This window comes from Festucalex cinctus, chromosome 18 (genome assembly GCF_051991245.1).
Source record: "Festucalex cinctus isolate MCC-2025b chromosome 18, RoL_Fcin_1.0, whole genome shotgun sequence".
NCBI classification, from domain to species: Eukaryota; Metazoa; Chordata; class Actinopteri; order Syngnathiformes; family Syngnathidae; genus Festucalex; species Festucalex cinctus.
The window spans coordinates 8,194,365-8,209,188 of NC_135428.1; the positions used below are offsets into that span (position 1 = coordinate 8,194,365).

At 37.6% G+C, this 14,824-nt stretch overlaps 3 protein-coding genes across 8 annotated transcripts; 2 read left to right on the forward strand and 1 right to left on the reverse strand.

Annotated features, from left to right (window-relative positions):
- Positions 1–242: 242 nt before the first annotated feature.
- Positions 243–3,304, reverse strand: LOC144006068 (uncharacterized). 3 transcript variants are annotated; one of them, XM_077504726.1, is made up of 4 exons: positions 3,156–3,304; positions 2,671–2,803; positions 1,205–1,552; positions 243–1,131 (listed from the first exon to the last, which is right to left on the reverse strand). In XM_077504726.1, the coding sequence occupies exons 2-4, from the start codon at positions 2,738–2,740 to the stop codon at positions 1,025–1,027; spliced, it is 525 nt and encodes a 174-aa protein (XP_077360852.1). In that variant the 5' UTR covers positions 2,741–2,803; positions 3,156–3,304; the 3' UTR covers positions 243–1,024. The 3 variants fall into 3 exon arrangements, with proteins under 3 accessions (XP_077360852.1, XP_077360853.1, XP_077360854.1); XM_077504727.1 differs by lacking the exon at positions 3,156–3,304 and adding an exon at positions 2,896–3,101; XM_077504728.1 differs by lacking the exon at positions 3,156–3,304 and having other exon boundaries at positions 1,205–1,508.
- Positions 3,305–5,791: 2,487 nt separating this feature from the next.
- thy1 (Thy-1 cell surface antigen) lies at positions 5,792–7,764 on the forward strand. Of its 2 annotated transcripts, none has more exons than XM_077505501.1 (4): positions 5,792–5,896; positions 6,370–6,413; positions 6,530–6,853; positions 6,914–7,764. In XM_077505501.1, exons 2-4 carry the CDS (start codon positions 6,383–6,385, stop codon positions 7,018–7,020), a joined length of 462 nt encoding a protein of 153 aa, XP_077361627.1. In that variant the 5' UTR covers positions 5,792–5,896; positions 6,370–6,382; the 3' UTR covers positions 7,021–7,764. The 2 variants fall into 2 exon arrangements, with proteins under 2 accessions (XP_077361627.1, XP_077361626.1); XM_077505500.1 differs by having other exon boundaries at positions 5,878–5,940.
- Positions 7,765–8,687: 923 nt separating this feature from the next.
- f11r.1 (F11 receptor, tandem duplicate 1) lies at positions 8,688–14,512 on the forward strand. 3 transcript variants are annotated; one of them, XM_077505524.1, is made up of 10 exons: positions 8,688–8,825; positions 8,983–9,076; positions 10,787–10,846; positions 11,276–11,392; positions 11,635–11,772; positions 11,981–12,183; positions 12,255–12,357; positions 13,085–13,192; positions 13,524–13,590; positions 13,732–14,512. In XM_077505524.1, exons 2-10 carry the CDS (start codon positions 9,025–9,027, stop codon positions 13,796–13,798), a joined length of 915 nt encoding a protein of 304 aa, XP_077361650.1. In that variant the 5' UTR covers positions 8,688–8,825; positions 8,983–9,024; the 3' UTR covers positions 13,799–14,512. The 3 variants fall into 3 exon arrangements, with proteins under 3 accessions (XP_077361650.1, XP_077361651.1, XP_077361652.1); XM_077505525.1 differs by having other exon boundaries at positions 8,713–8,861; XM_077505526.1 differs by lacking the exon at positions 8,688–8,825 and adding an exon at positions 13,372–13,384 and having other exon boundaries at positions 8,832–9,076.
- Positions 14,513–14,824: the final 312 nt, after the last annotated feature.

The following is a 14,824-nucleotide window of genomic DNA, read 5'->3' on the forward strand; positions in this document are numbered from 1 at the left end:
AAGTGACTGGTTAGCTAACAGCTCCCTCTTCAGCGGAAATAATGACATTACAACAACACTCGACAAGTAAAACGAAGCTGGAAAAATCTTTTCATTGTTGCTATTTTGGTTTAGTTCGACGTAAAGGCCCTTTTTTTTTTTTTACAATTATTTGCCAAGTCGTTTTTGTTTACAATTATTGGCTACACTCCTTGAGCTAAATCAAGTAACCAGAAAAAGTAAAAAGTGCAAAGAGAAGAACATCTTGTATGTGTGGATTTACACCTTTATTGATTTAACTTTGTTATAGCATTTAGTACATACAGTATTTTGTAATATAACATAGTTAAAAAAAGCTGTGTTAAAAAAAAGCATACACAGTATCTTGATGAAAGTGCTTATTTGAAAATAATACGCACAACATGAATCTGAAAAATCATAAGCAAACATGTTTAAAAAAAAAAAAAAAAGAAGCCACAAATGAATGTGATCGTGATATGTTTGAATGAATATGAAATATCCATTTTGATGTAATTTTGTGACACGTGTACCGTAACATATTATGAGCATAAGAAGAGGAGAGTACCCCTGATTTTAAGCATTATAAGATTTTTTTAAAGTCAATTTCAGACTTTCCATTCCACAGCTTTTTGTCTTTTGTCTTGTAAGCATGTACTTAGTGCATGTTCCTTTTGGCTGTTGGGCATATTAGCATCCATATTCTGCTTGAAAAACTGACTGACATCTGGTCTGGGGGTGGGGGGGGGGGGGTGGGGGGGGGGGGGATAATCACATCACATAATTTGAATCCTAATACAATTTAAGTGCTACTGTTGTTACAGTTAAACGAGGGGCAGGTGTACCTAATAATATGGCCAGTAAGTATATGATGAAGGTTTAGTGTGTTAAAAAGAAGTGCTTATAAGGCTCTTGTGACATATTTTTTTCCATCTTGTTGTGAAATATTCTAAATAATGACCATCTCAAATTGATTCAACACTAAAAGTGTGCCACAAACCAGGCTCATTGTGCCATCAGAAAAAGTTCATGAATTCAGAAGACCCAGGGCCACAGGAAGTGACATCGCCACCGACAAAAGCAGCAGCGCGGATTCAAACATCACACTGATTGCCGAGCAGATTGGTAGAATCCCTGCAAAAAGAGCAAAACTTGACTTGCTATATTTCCTTCTCTTTGTGCGGGATGAAAGAAGAAGCGGACTCACGGTGATGAACGGCCATGCTGTTCTCCTTCCAGGTGGTGCCTTGGTAAACCCTGCACGTGTACGTGTACGGCTTCTCATCGGCCATCGGCGCCCAGGTGAGGCGGCACAGGTTTGGGGCGAACAGGCTGACGTTGCTCCTCCTGCGGTCCTCGGTGGACACGTAGATGACGGCGTTGGGGTAGGTGCTGCCCACCAGCCTGCTATCCTGGCGATACTCGCAGTAGGGGCCCGGGACTTCGTCGGAGTTTGGAAACTCACAGTCCACCCTGACGTTCCTCTCCAAGTAAGTCAGGCATGGAAACATCTGAGGCCCACGCGGAGGGAAAAGAAATGTATAAAAGGAACTCACTATGGAGAAACAAGCAGAATAAAAATCTGGTTCAGTTTTTTGTGAGCAGAATGGAGAAAATTACAGTCTTATGATTTGCAAAACAGTAATTTCCCAGTAGGACAAAGATCCCCAAATTGGACATTTGGCAGCAATTGAAACCCTCAATCTGTTTTTTAGATCCAACACAGCAGCATCTTTGTCAGATGTCGCAAACAGCCACACATTGTACTGTACTCATGTCCGGCGGCTATTTACAGGAATGGGACATTTATTTATTTATTTATTTATTTATTTATTTATTTATTTAAAGAATGAAAAATAATATTTTAACTTGGGTTTTAAGATATTTAACAACATTTTGGGGGTTGATGTATACTACATTGAATTGATTAATTTAGGGGGAAAAATGAACAACTGCAGGGTGGATTGATTGTCAGAATGAATCAGCTGGAAAAAATGTCTTCATTCCAAAGTAGGCCCTTGGGGATGATGTCATCGCCATTGGCTACTGATTTCACTCCTCTACAAACACTCAGCTTTAGACAATAGTTTGGTAGGAATATATGGTTGATTTTATTTTCTATAACATCTCTATTGGGATTACATAACGCCAATAGAGACGTCACTATCTTTGGAATCACGATAAGCGTCATGCAAAGTTGGTGACACTTTTTGAATCGAAGAAGAATAAAAATTGTGAACTTTGGTTAATTTGTATGTTGTTTTTTTGTTGTGGTTTTTGTTGTTGTTGGGAACATCCAAAAATTCTAAATTTCTAAATTAGAAACCTTTATTTAAATTATTTTTGATTGAAATTGACAATTATTTCAAGTCTCTTAAAATGATAACGAACAAGAAATGTCAATTAATAATTAATATCCATCAGAAATATTTAAAATAAATAAATACATAATTTCACTGATTCAATTGAATGTTAATATTTAATGTGTTTTGTTTTTGTTTTTTTCTCTTTCTTTGTTTATTTTTTATGTGATACATGTAAATTGAATTTACTGATATTATTTGTATTATTTATCTATATTCAATAAATGACCCCCCCAAAAGAAAAAAACATGCAAAATTGGTGAAATTTCTGCTCAGTTACAACGGAGAAATTTTAAATAATGGGACTTACTGTGAGTTTGGTGTGTTATTATGATCCTGGTGAAAAGAAGGCATGTTGCGGTGAACAAGTAGGAAGCCATTAGTGTGCAGTATGTCACACCGAAGTACAGATCAGGTCAATAACCTTCACAGCACGTTTTCACCTGCAAACAGAGTGCAACATGGGACGTCATGAGAGTTACACGCATGCCTATTAGCTACAGCAGTGAGGACAGCAGGAAAAACCACAACGTACAGCATCATCACGGCCAAATTGGAAGTATCCGCTATCGCACCAAAAAATAGCGGGTCAGTGCAGGCTGCAGATGTGACGACGCCCATGCAGTGACTTTGCACTGCAGCAAACTGCACAGCTGCATATTTCACATATCGTCTTCAATGCATGTTTAAGACATTTGCACCCCCGTGCGGCTCCCCAACACAAATAATGCCAGCATTGTCAAGTCAAGTTCTCATGATCTGAAAATGTCTGATTGCAAATCTTGAGATTCCTACCTGCTTTACAATCCGGCGCTGCTTCCGAGCTGGATGTTAGCTCCAACACACACGCAAACGCGCACACGCACACGCACCGGGCAGTAGAACTTTCCACGCGTAAAGACAGAAAGAAGACTGACAAGGAATGATGCTTAGCTTTGTGTTTACACTGGTTTTATTTCTATATACTTTTACACCCAAACCCCGCCCCCTCGCAAAAGGCAATTAAATGAAATCTTGTATTACAGAATTAAATTAACATTCCAACAGTAGAGCAATGCCGCAGTTCGACACGAGCTCCCTCTGTTGGAAAAAAAAAAAAGTCTAAAAACGTCCAGACAGTGCCGTCATGCTGACATCTAGTGGAAAGAGTAAGAATACGCAGTCATATAAGGCGTCCATTTGTTTATTTGTTAGGGAATGGAATTCATATTTAATAGGGAGAAAAAATAGCTCTTGGGGGAAAAAAAATAAAATAAAATAAGTGAGCCTACATTGGACTATTGATTTGCATTTTAGGTTCTCTCAATTACATTTATTTATTTATATTTAATTTTAGAGAATGAAACAAAAATTTAAAATTTACTCTTATAAATACCAAATAAATACCAAATCAAGACCAGAACTGAATTATTTGCTTGTTTTGTATTCAGGCCCATTCAGGATTTGTGTCCAATTGTGAGTTTGTTCCACACAATTATTGATTTGAATTCAACAACTGATTTTCCAAGTGTTTTCTTTTCACAGTCTATTTCCTGTTGACCTGGTTACTCTGTTCATTAGTTCAAAGGTCAGCTTAGCAACCTCCTTCAGGGGTGTAGTTGGTAGGTACCATATTATTTATGATTTCAAATTATATTCATTGATTTAAATTACAGGCTGCCATAAATGTGAAGTATTATACTTATGTATTTATGTTTGAATGAAGATGGTTTCCTCATAACAGCAATAAAGGCTTACAGTGTTCCATGGGTGTGTGTGTGTGTGTGTGTGTGTGTATGTGTGTCACAGGTCTCTGTTTCTACTTCTTCCACAGCAAACTCATCCTAGCATACCACAGCAGTAGTTTCTTTATGACTCATGTTTCTGGTAACAGTGATTGCACTTCATAGATATACTGAGCATAAATGAATTCTTGTTGCGGGCCTTCAAACGCAAGTGAATGGCTTTATACTGATATTTCGTGGCAAATATCAGGAAGACTGTTTTGCTTCTTAAAGCAAAACCAAACAAAACAAAACAAAACTATTGTATCACCTCATCAGTGAAACATGATGGCTGCCAGTGGAAAAGGTTCCCTGATATTTATTGATGGTTTGACTGCTCACAAAATCAATCGGATTAATTTTGAAGTGTTTCAGGCAATATAATATTTTCGTGTTCAGCCAAATGTTTCAAAACAGCGCAGATGGACAATGACTCGAAGCATATTCTTATTATATTTTTAGGGTGAAGAAGTGGAATGCTATGCAATTGCCAAATCATTCACCTGACCTAAATCCAACTGAGCATGCGTTTCACTTGCAGAAGGCAAAACTAAAAGTGAAGCCAGTTGTAGTCGAGCCCTAGAAAAGGATTTGCAACCAAATTTTTAAAAAGTGAAAGTTTGATTTGTGATCGTAAATTAGTCCCTTAAAAGTGTTGGAATTCCTACACTGTTCACCTGATTTGGATGGAAACACCCTCAAATTAAAGATTTGATGAAAATAGTGCTAATGTCCGAATACTATTGGCAGTTTTACAACATGCAATACACAACTACTCTAGCCTTTATCAACTCAATAAATAATACTTTTGTGAGGCTCGTTGAGGCGTGACATCAATTAACACAAGCAAAATTGCATTATACAGTACATTGCAGAGCTGCTTTAATTAGCTGCTCGGGTTTGTGTCTTTGAGAGGGCTGCAACACTGCTGCCAATGTCCTTAGAGACTACTTTGGCAAGGGAGGTGTTCAGCAAATGTCCTTGAAAAGACGGATGAGCAACGTGCGCACGTTGTACCACAGAGGATACAATGAGTTTAGCATTAAGGGTAACGTCCTCCATGTTTAAAAACAAACAGATTTGTTTTTAAATGCCGATTTTTCATAAAAATATTCCATTCGCAAAATCCACGGCTGATCGGGGCGCGGGGCGAGCACACCGCCCTCATTAAAGGCTGCGATGGCAGCCAATGTCAATGTGCTGAATAATTTGTAGCTGCACTTTTCTTTTGTTAGCGTCACACATCAGCTGCTCCAAAACAATATATTTCATTGCCCAAGAGACAAATAAATAACAGCGCAGCAGAACAAGTGGATCATAAAGAAACTCATACACTATAAAATCTCCAAAACTTTGCAGCACATTTATGATGGTAGGAAATGACAACAAATGCATTTCTGCCATGTCATTTTGTGTTTAGCTTAATTGTGGGAAACACTTTGCACATTATGATAAACTGTACATGGACCACAAGGACCTGCTGTACAGTTCCTAACACTGAATGAAAATCTACAGTACAGCCAATGAAGTGTGTCAGCTGATCAACATCTGTCCTCTATTAAAAGATGGTGTGGAAAAAAAAAATCAATCGAAATGCCTATGTAATGTTGATAAATGTCCCTTAACTGGAGTGTAGCAGCCCTTTCTCCCCCTCCCTCACTGTCCCCCTCCCTTACGCTCGCCTGTGTTTCTTCTCGGAGCCGACCTCTACTGTAACAACCCCTGGCATCACTGCAGAGCACTGAGGAGAGCAATAAAACTGCAACAGACAAGGTGAGGATGATTCATACGCTATTGCTCGCAGAATCCTGCATTGGGTAAATATTGACTTTTATGATATAAATCCTTAATCTGGATTAGATTTTCTTTTTGTGCAAATAACTATCTGAATGAGTTTTCAATGTTTTCATGTAAATGTTTTAAACTACATGCAGGAAATTTGCAGTCAAATTTATGTACTGATTATGTATTTGTAAACCTCTGATGACTTTAAAGTTGGCAAATAATCAGCATTTGTAGGTGTGGTTATGAAGAGGAATGCATCACTGTTGGCATTTGTCCAGTGAACTTTCTAGCTCTTCACTGCACAGCATGAAGTGTAAGGCTACACTGCACTTACCTGGTCCGAATTGTGGTGCACGTAGCCAATCCGGATTATGACAAAGTCCAGTGGTCTGTTTTTGACATAAAAAATCACATATTTGAAAAGTGCATATGAACATTCATTTCACTGTTTTTTTTCCCAGGAAAGTTGAAAGAATGCTCCTCCTCACTACAATTCTTTTGTTTGGTAAGGTCAATCATGACAGATTTTCTAATCTTAGTGTGGTTCTGGTCGTAATCATGAAAATAATTTAAAAAAAATCTAAATATGCTAATTTGTCATCGTATGTCTCCATGTTTCAGGCCTTGCGTCAGCTCAGAAAGTGACTCAATTATCCTACTGCTTGATAGACGAGAACCACGTCAGGCTCGATTGCAAATATTCGCTTCCCGCTGAGTCACCCGAAGTATTTTGCAAGTACACGCAAGGGGAACGACTGCTGGACACCACCAACCCAGAGGAGGAGCAGCATGCCCCTTACAAGCACCGGGCCAAAGCCCGCATCTTCCCGGGCAACATCTGCCGGCTGCTGTTTAAAAACCTGCCCAACGGCAAGTCCAACTTCACTTGCAACATCACACTGGCCGACTCAGCTACTGCGTCCAAAACCTCGGTGGTGGAGAAAAGTAAGTCGCACATCCCGTTTGGACTGTTTTGAAATTAAAAGTCCTGCGTTCTTATTGCAGAGCTCCTCCTCCCCTGTTCCGCCTGGAGTGTCCTGTTACAAAGCTGCAGTGGCCTGCTGTTGACCTTGATGACACTTCCAATGCTGCTCGCACTTGACTGGCTGTGAACGTGGCGCCCAAGCTGCTACATCTGATCATCTGGTGGCTGTCACTGGACTGTTGAGCTGAATGCGCACACAATATACAGTAGGCTTAGTGTGCAAAACGTACAGCTGCATTTACGGTATCCTCAGCTGAGTTCAAGCACGATCTCAGGAATATAGAAGTGAAATGTGATATATTCTGTAGTATTGCCACTTCAATGGATCATTATAGTGATTCTGTTCTATATAATGGGAGATTCTTAGCTCAGGAGTGATAGAATCAGCTTCCTCCACCCAAGTGATGCAAGACATCTGCCCAACTCTGCCAAACAATTAGTAGTCCGATAATATAAAGCAATACTGGCTTTGAATGTGTGCATGAGCTATGTAGATAAATCAATATAAATGGATCTATTTATATAACTGAATGCCGTCTGTGGTCATGCAAAAGGATGTTTACATGCTGCTATAGCTGACAGTATAGCTGCCGTGACGAGCACAATGACGAAAGTGTTATTTATGCATGAATCCTGCCATGTTTGGATTTACTGTATGGTGAAGGTGAAAAGAACAGAAGAAGCCAATTACAGCTGGGATTAGAGACAAAAGCAATGTTTAATCAATAAAGCAAAGCACAGATGATTGTCTGACAGTTACTAAGTTAGTTGTTTATACAGAATGTTTAAAGTATTGTTGTGAGTATCATGAGTGTCAGTGTTTATGGGTTATTTTGTTTTATCATCATCTGAAGCATATTACAGTGTTTGTTTTGTGTCCATCGTGTACCATATTAAAGGTTATTGTAGCCTCTTCATTGCCTTCAGTACTCACTACTGCAAAATAATCATAAATGTTTTCTCTTATAGTAGTTTTACTTTAACCTAAACAATAAGAATCCGTGATTAACACAATATTTCATCATGTTTGTTGTTAATTGTTACGCCACCGATCGCACAATGAATAGCACTTGTATGTCAAAGAACAAGCAATTATTTTTTGGGATGGCCTATATGTTTACGTTTGTTAAGTTAACATATGTTCCAGGTGAAGTCCTTCAGGGGGGATTAATTATCTAATTTATGTATTTCCCCCTAAACTGTGTTGGTAGAATTGAACTATTTTATTGAAACACAACAGTTAACTTGGTAACTTAATTATCCAAATATCAGTGAGTTAAGTTTGCTGTTTGTGCAATTGAGTTATCATGCATGCGCACATCTGAACAATTTGTATGGCGGGCAACTATGACAGCCATCAACATCCATGGTGCATACTGAACTTTGTTTTCACCCCACAATGTTGGGTCAAATAAATAACCCAAGTGGTGGTCACCCCTTTTTTGACACAGTAATTAAAAATAAACTCAAATTGCTTTACTTTTTACCCAACTCTTTGTATATTGTTGGCCTAAATATGTCTGTATATGTCCACCTCATTTATTCTGCCTGCCACTACACATTACTGGCATAGATAGCGGAACAAAGAGGTTTTTTTTTTTTCTACATTATTATTGATTAAGTGAAAATCGAACAGTTGTACCTGATGATTATCAATGGTTGGAAATCACCTCTACACTGGTAGTTTCACTCTATAAAGTATGACGTCACGCATACAATAACACACACGACTCCTTGCTGACTCATGTTGAAGATGATCCTCCCCCATCCAGATTGATTAAAACTTGCAACAACACACACGTTTGCTTATTTTAGCCGTTCCACTGGTGCTGATCACTTGTCGAACCTGTTGTACGACTCGCCCCGTCGTCGCTTCCCCACCTGAGCAGATCTTTTCTTTTTTCTTTTTTTTTCTTTTTTACCGGAAGTGAGGTACACACTTGTCACCTGAACCCACGACCCAAGCAGGTGGAGCCTTTTTGAAGCGGCCACTGTCAGACGAATCTACACGACACTAAATTAGGAAGAATTGTCTCATATTGTTCAAGTGGAAAGCCTTTGTTTGATCATTGTTTCGGTGACTTTTCAGACGAAGGAATTCAGCGAAACAAACAGAGAGAGCAGCGCGAAGATGTTTTTCGCCTGGTTTGTTTCGGCGATTTTGTTAGCGTTCGCAGCCACAGGTGAGTTCCAAAACTCATTTGTCAACGCGACTTCCTCTTTTAATGTTTGAAACTTTTATGTAATCGGTAACCTGAAATATATTTACGAATTAATTGCAGCACGTTGTGAAATTTAATGGGTTACGTTGAAGCCGTTTTCAAAATGGAGGCCTACATATTTCTATTCAGGTGCGTTGTTGAGAAAAACATCTCCTTGTAATAGTCTACATGTCGGACTCACACTCTGTGTGGGAATCAACTACCTTATCAGCTGAAACCTGAAACTGGTTCTGAATTCCAACAATGTAAGTTGTATGGTTTCGCCACACTTATATAGGTCATAACATTAGGAACGTTTGTGCAAAGTAAAGTGCTAAGTACACTGTCGGAATTAAATGTTATCCGTTTAGAATGATCCTATAAGGTAGTTATTAATTTGCAAAATGTATTATGATAAAGTGGTGGTGAGTCCTGTGTACTATAAGTTAACCAAATTAGAAACAGCTCTCATGATAAAAAGCAATTCTGCACCACTTCTACACACACATCAACAATATTAAATTAATACACATTTTCTTTCATTTCTAACCTAAAACAGTGACTCCCGTACCACGGTACGACAATGGACACAAACACACAATCTTTTTTGGTATTAAAGTTTGCCGGTTTGTAAAAAAAAAAAAAAGGCTGAATTTAGGCAAATCTGTCTACTATTCTTTCTGTCTCTCTGTCTTTCTGTTTCTGTTGGTTTCATTTACATTGTTACAGTTTTGATGCTGCTTCATCAACCTGGTTCATGTAAAGTGTTTTTCTATGCCCACGCCCTGTAGGCTTGTTGTCGGTAGGCCCAGAGCCACAAACTTGTGGCGTCACTATGTTGTGATTCGACCTTGTAATAAATTAGTGTGAGCCAATATTATCTGTCTTTTAGGACAGGTTACATCTGAGCTGCACTCTATGTAGAGCAGGGACGTGTGCAATTTATTCCAAGTGTAATTCATCTGTAATGTGGAGATGTTAGTGTTGCAAGTTTTGGAAAAAAAAGTATATCGTTGGTGGAAAAATACTTACTACTTAGAGTTCAGAAACTTGTGTAAAAAGACTGGTGGAAGAAATGAGCCAACTCATTTTATTTGCATAAAATAATTTTTCAAAAAGCAATCTGAAACGTAAAGTACAATTGTATTTGATAACTTGGCACAACAGACAAAAGTACTTCCCTGCACGTACTTCCCTGAACATGGCATAGTATCCTCCTTTTATTAACTTGCGTAGTGCTGAGGAGGAGAGAGAGAGGAAAAACAATCACTGGGCACACTATCAAAACAAAATGTTTCCATAACTTTGCTAACATACTGAGTAATTAAAATGGTAAATTAGTCAATGATACCAATACCTTAATAATTTATTTATTTATTCCCCACTCCCCCCAAGTTTTCAAGGAAAATGCATACCAGAGGTTTATCAGCATTTTTTTTAAATTTTTTAATTTTTAATTTTGGAGTTTAAAAAAAATTATAAAATAAACACCCCATCCTCATGCATTTCGATGGGACAATTTTTGCAATTTGCTGGGTAACCCAATCCTAGCCCCTGCATATAACGGAAGTTCACTGTATTGCTCTTGTTTCTATACATGGTTTATTCTGAAAAAAAAAGAAAAATTGGTACATTCTTTAACCTTTTTTTTTTTTTTTTTTTTTTTTTTAAATGTTTTGTTTTTGTCCACAGGTGTGAGTAGCTTTTCAGTTACCACTTCCAATGCAAACGTGCGAGTGAAAGAAAATGAAGGTGAGTGTTTTATTATTATTATTATTATTATTATTATTATTATTATTATTATTATTATTACTTTTTTTTTTTTTTTTTATACGCAAAACATTTGTATGTTATTTAATGATATGACCATGTTATCATGTGCTTTCGACCAGTGAGGACTTTGTATTTAAAGCAAGGGGCAGTGCATCAGAAGGTGTTTAATGGTGTTTAAAAAAAAAAGAAAAAAAAGAAAAAGGCAATGATGATAAGACGTTGAATCGGTAAGACTACCGAATGAACAATTCTGAGCTTTTAAAAAAAAAATAAAAAAAATCGATTTTTTTTAATTGAATCGCGCGATGTAGTATCGCGATATATCGCCGAATCGATTTTTTTTTAACACCCCTAGCAGTTATGATTGAGCCCTATGAGCTGATGTATTGTGCTCTCTATTATTTACAGGGGTTGATCTTACATGCTCGTATTCTTCTGACTTTGGTTCGGACACCAGGGTGGAGTGGAAGTTCAAAGACCAAACAGGGTCACAGCACTTTGTCGTATTTGACGGGCAAGCCACAAGTAAGTTATTTGACACACTAAATATCTCAGGCAGATATACTTAATACGTGTTTTGTACATATTAGATATTCTGCTTTAATGTAGCGAACAGTCCATTTTTTCCAAAGCACAGTTACACTGTATATTTTCAACTTTTCCGCTAAATCCTAACACCATCAGGATCCCACCACTGTTAATAAGTAACAAAGAAGCATGCTACTAGTCAAGCTGGCAGTGATGTTAATGTACAACTTTTCCCACAGAACCATATGCCAACCGTGTGACGATGTATGGCAACAATTTGAGATTCAGCAAAGTGACCCGTAAGGATAACGGAGTGTACGACTGCGAGGTGTCTGGTGTCAAGTTTGGGGAGGCTCGGGTGAAGCTCACAGTTCTTGGTAATTATTTCCATTGGCATTTTTCCTCTCTTTATTGCGTTTTAAATAAAATTTGGCGTTCATTTTGGCTGTGTTATTTGACGGAATAAAATTGTTTTTTTTGTGTGTATTTTTTTGCCACAAAAGTGTCCAAATAGTAGTTTCAGTTGTCGACACTGTGTTGCAATGGGTGAGTGAAGTGAAAATAAAACTGCATTATTCCCCACAGTGCCTCCATCACCACCCTTGTGTAGGATCCCCACCTCAGTGACGACTGGCAAGAATATCGTCCTCTCCTGCCACGATAAAGATGGCTCCCCCCCTCCCCAGTACAAGTGGTACCGAAACGATGTCCTCCTGCCACCAGAACCCAGCAAGATTTCCGGCTTCCAGAATAGTACCTATGTGCTGAACTCTGCGAACGGCAACCTGGTGAGCCACAGCTTTCTGCTTTTATAGATAGGACAAACATTTTTTCAACGATACCTTTATGTCTTCCTCAGGCCTTTCCCTCTGTAAAAAAGACAGACACAGCTCATTACTTCTGTGAGGCTGTCAACGATGCTGGTCCTCCACAGCGCTGTAGAGCTGTGAAAATGGAAGTCCGTAAGTGCATGTTATGTAATTTGTTTCCTAACCTAGAATTGGAGTAAGGCAAACCAGTTTCACTTAGCAAAGTGCTGCATGTCTAAACGTTACAGTGATCAATCAGTGCATGTAAAATTTTATCGTATATTAAATGCGTATTTAATACTCTGTGATACTGGAATTTTAACTTTAATATAAAAACTGTTTTTACATGAATGTGGTTATGACCAGCCATCATCAGCCTGTGATAAGAGAACAATAGTTATAGTGCTCATCATTAAGAAAGAGAAAATGTGTACTATTGGTTCATATACTCAATAAGGGAAATTATATCAGCCACAATAACTCCTGTCACCAGGCTCAGGTAAAATGATACAGAAACGGTCTGCAGCTGCAATATCTAAAGCACAAACACATTTTAATATACTTATCTTTACTACACAATCATTCATAAAAATGAGAAGAAACCTCCTTGCATCGTGATGTGATCTATACATTTCAGTGAAAGTTTCCCATTTTAGATTTTTGAACATAAATCGTCACCCTCTTAAAATAATTGCCCAAGTCATATAATTCAGTTATCAGTTATAATTTTATTCTAACCACTAATGTCTAATAACATTGAAAATGACCTTGTATAATGCAGCATGTTATGCCTTATTTTTACATAAAATAAGTTTCATATTCTGATGGATTGATGCAGTGAGAGCACCTCACACTCATTGGACTGCTCGTATTCTTTCAGGTGACATCAACACTGGCGGTATTGTTGCTGGGGTCATCGTGGCTCTCCTGTTGCTCGTCCTGCTTGCTGTGGGAATTTGGTATGCTCACAAGAAAGGATACCTACCCCGTGAGTATACACCCATGAATTCTTTGACTGTGTATAGCACATCACTGTCCTCCCCTTTTTTTGCATTAATGGCGAGATCACAAGTAGAAGTTACTCATATTAAGTAATAAGAGTAGTTTGTATAGCCAAAAGATGTAATTGACCAACAATTGACTTACTGTCCTTCATTTTCATTACAGAACTTACTGAAAGGTAAGAGTTTTCTAATTTTTATTAGGCACAATGAATTAAATCAGATAATCAATTCCCACAGTATTTAAATTGGTGTGCAAGTTTCCCCCTCTAAGAGTATGTATGTAAAAGAGTTTTGTTTCCAAAATGTGTTTTGCAGCAAGCCAAAAACAAACGTGGTCTACCAGCCGCCTTCTGTGTATGGTGGAGGTGGTGAGGATGACGATGTAAGTACGACACTGCCTGACTTTTTCACATCTGTACGTGTTCCATAAATGCAGACAAATGGTGGTTTTGTCTTATTAGAAATTTTAGTTCCAAAAAGGAAAACATTGAAATTATGTAATTCTGTGATGTTTGTTTCCCAGAGCGACTTCAAGCAGAAGTCATCATTTGTGGTATAGTCTGCAAGCGACAGTCCTGGCTGGTTTTTGACTGTTTCAGTGTGTGTCTTTGATGTTTTTTTTAACGTCTAACACTTTTTTTTATGTTGTATGATTCAGCGCTCTCGCTTGTAAACATTATTTTTTACAATCTGTAAATATCGTGTTTCTCAATTGTGTTCTTGGTAAAATCCTTCTTACTGGCCTTTGGTGTGACTAACACTTTGTATGTAATATTTTATTCAGATTAACATTAAAATACTGTAAAATTTCTTCTAGAAATTAACTTACGTTCGTTCTTAATTTTTTTCCTGTGTCATCAGTTTGAGAACTACTGTACATTAAAGTAATGCAAACAGGGTAGATATACAGTACTGTTAGTTTTCTGAACGGTGATTGCATTTCCTGTGAAAAAGCACAATGATCGAGTTTGAGTGAGGTGTGCATTAATTTTATATTTTAACTTTTTTTTTTTTTTTAAATATTAAAATAGACACCAACTTGTATAATCTTATCACAGCTATGAACTCGTTTCTTCAAGATTGTTTTGACTTTATGGTATTTTATCCTCCAAAAACCATGCACTCACTGGGTTGATATGGGCAGATGTTGGTGCATACTATGAATTCATAATGTCTGATTTATCGACTATTTATTTGGGGAACCTTGTAAATTTTCCACAATGCATTGCTGAGAGTTTGGAGCTGATGAATTTACCAACTTGTGTAACTTTTCACGAAAAATAAATTAAACGTTTTTAAGTGTGTTAATTGGTCTGCTCATTTGTCAACAGTCTTGTTATTTTTTTCTTTTTTAAAAATAAGACATGGACATACTGTACTACTGTATTTTAACAGGTCGTTATCGTAGTACAGTATTTTTTAAATATTTTTTTAAATCCTGTAATCTTGTAACAGTGAAGCAAATTCTGGTCCTGATAATATACACACGGATTAACTATGTTTAAGCCTTACAGTTACGTCATACAATTATTGAAGTGACGTCACTGCTATCAAAAGCGACCTAATTAAAAATCAAGTTTGTCTGGCTTTACCATGGCAACAAATGATGTATTTTT

Excerpts from the sequence above, each read along its gene's own strand:
- LOC144006068 (XM_077504726.1), bottom strand. The coding sequence starts at position 2,740 with ATGGCTTCCTACTTGTTCACCGCAACATGCCTTCTTTTCACCAGGATC. Across the intron at positions 1,553-2,670 it reads AATAACACACCAAACTCACA|TGAGTTCCTTTTATACATTT; the intron begins GTAAGTCCCATT and ends GTTTCTCCATAG. Across the intron at positions 1,132-1,204 it reads CAGCATGGCCGTTCATCACC|GGATTCTACCAATCTGCTCG; the intron begins GTGAGTCCGCTT and ends CTCTTTTTGCAG.
- f11r.1 (XM_077505524.1), top strand. The coding sequence starts at position 9,025 with ATGTTTTTCGCCTGGTTTGTTTCGGCGATTTTGTTAGCGTTCGCAGCC. Across the intron at positions 10,847-11,275 it reads GCGAGTGAAAGAAAATGAAG|GGGTTGATCTTACATGCTCG; the intron begins GTGAGTGTTTTA and ends TATTATTTACAG. Across the intron at positions 12,358-13,084 it reads AGCTGTGAAAATGGAAGTCC|GTGACATCAACACTGGCGGT; the intron begins GTAAGTGCATGT and ends GTATTCTTTCAG.
- thy1 (XM_077505500.1), top strand. The coding sequence starts at position 5,903 with ATGATTCATACGCTATTGCTCGCAGAATCCTGCATTGG. Across the intron at positions 5,941-6,369 it reads CTCGCAGAATCCTGCATTGG|GAAAGTTGAAAGAATGCTCC; the intron begins GTAAATATTGAC and ends TTTTTTTCCCAG. Across the intron at positions 6,414-6,529 it reads CACTACAATTCTTTTGTTTG|GCCTTGCGTCAGCTCAGAAA; the intron begins GTAAGGTCAATC and ends TCCATGTTTCAG.